The 1,474-nt window shown below is 35.7% G+C and overlaps 1 protein-coding gene across 2 annotated transcripts in view; it reads right to left on the bottom strand.

Moving 5' to 3' along the window:
- The window catches only part of LOC103390468 (calsenilin-like), a 15,791-nt gene that overhangs the window by 5,563 nt on the left and 8,754 nt on the right, over nucleotides 1-1,474 (bottom strand). For both annotated transcript variants that reach the window (XM_025062111.1, XM_025062112.1), the window contains one exon: nucleotides 824-948. In XM_025062111.1, the coding sequence (XP_024917879.1) occupies nucleotides 824-948 (125 nt within the window). The remainder of the gene's footprint in view (nucleotides 1-823; nucleotides 949-1,474) is intronic.

The raw sequence follows: 1,474 nt of genomic DNA, 5'->3' as shown, positions 1-1,474 counted from the left end.
CTGTTACTTTGTAACGAAAGTGCACGGCTGCAGTTTAGGGATCAGGAGGTAACACAGTTTATCTTGGAGCCCAACAGTTCAATCTCAGCGAGCTAACGTCTAACTGGGCGAGACTCGAACCCTCCTGCTGCCCACTGCACCCAGCTGTGGCTGCATGTAGTGCAGTGATAGTTCAGAACAGGTGAGGCGCTGTTTCCATCAGAGTCAGATTTACATATAGTATAAATGAACACGGTCTAACTCTATATTAGTAAATTGACAAAAGGCTAATTAGCGGTTAGCTAAGTTACTAGATCTGCTCCACAGCTGCGTTAATACATTTGCTCCACATCCAAATCAGTCTTAATACGGATGAACACATCAACAAAAGTACAAAGGGCATATATAAATATATATAAACATGTACATAAAAATATATAACAATATATATTCATTATGTATAAATGTAAATACATGTATATTTATATATTAATATAGACACATATGTAAATATATAAAAAATATATAAACACATACATAAATATATATATCCATATATGTATAAATGTAAATACATGTGTATTTATATATTAATATATACACATATGTAAATATATAATTATATATATTCATATATACACATAAATATATACAAACATATATAGGTTTTCATATATGTATAGATATGAATAAATACATATATATTTTTATATATTCATATATACACACACATATATAAATATATATGCAAATGTATGTAAATACATCTTGTGTAACTACACCTACAGCTGTTAATCTGGATCTCAGTCCTGACTAAACCAGTTCACCTCGTGAAGCGACTCACGTTTTTGAAGCCTCTGTAAAGCGACTGCAGCTCCTTCCTGGTGAACTGCGTCTGAGCCTGGAGCTCCTCAAGGCCCTCGGGCTGGTGACGCACCATGGAGAGTTCCAGGTCACTGTCACTGCTGTCTGTCACGGACAAACGTGGAAAGACAAGAAGCCGGGGGTAAAGGAGGGACAAAGAAGCAGCAGGACGGGAGGCGAGAGGGAAAAGGAGGGAGAACAGAGGGAGGCTGTGGCTCGTGGACACCAAAAAAAAAAAAAAAAAAGACGGCAAATAATTCAGAATGCTCACCATCTGTTATTAAAATAAAATCGCAGGAAGTTTAGAGAAGAAAAAGTGGAAAAAGACAGATCAGAGATGAAAGACGGTAATATATTTAAGTCTCTAAAACAATATATTTTTGATGTTTATTTTATATTTACGGCCTACAAAATATATTCAACTTCTTTGATGTTTATTTTATATTTACGGCCTTAATATATAATCCTATATTCAACTTAATTTGTTCATAAAAAGACAAGCGTCAGGCAAAAAAGAACAATAATAAGTGAGGTTGTCAAGCGGCCCACTGATGCAGCCCATGTGGTGCTCACATGGATGAAGCTAGGCTACGTAGCTAGAAAGAGGTCTCTGGTTTCTGGATCACAAAAT

The sequence above is a fragment of the Cynoglossus semilaevis genome, chromosome 14, assembly GCF_000523025.1.
Source record: "Cynoglossus semilaevis isolate Cse_v1.0 chromosome 14, Cse_v1.0, whole genome shotgun sequence".
NCBI lineage: Eukaryota > Metazoa > Chordata > Actinopteri > Pleuronectiformes > Cynoglossidae > Cynoglossus > Cynoglossus semilaevis.
This window is presented reverse-complemented; position numbering and strand designations above follow the sequence as displayed.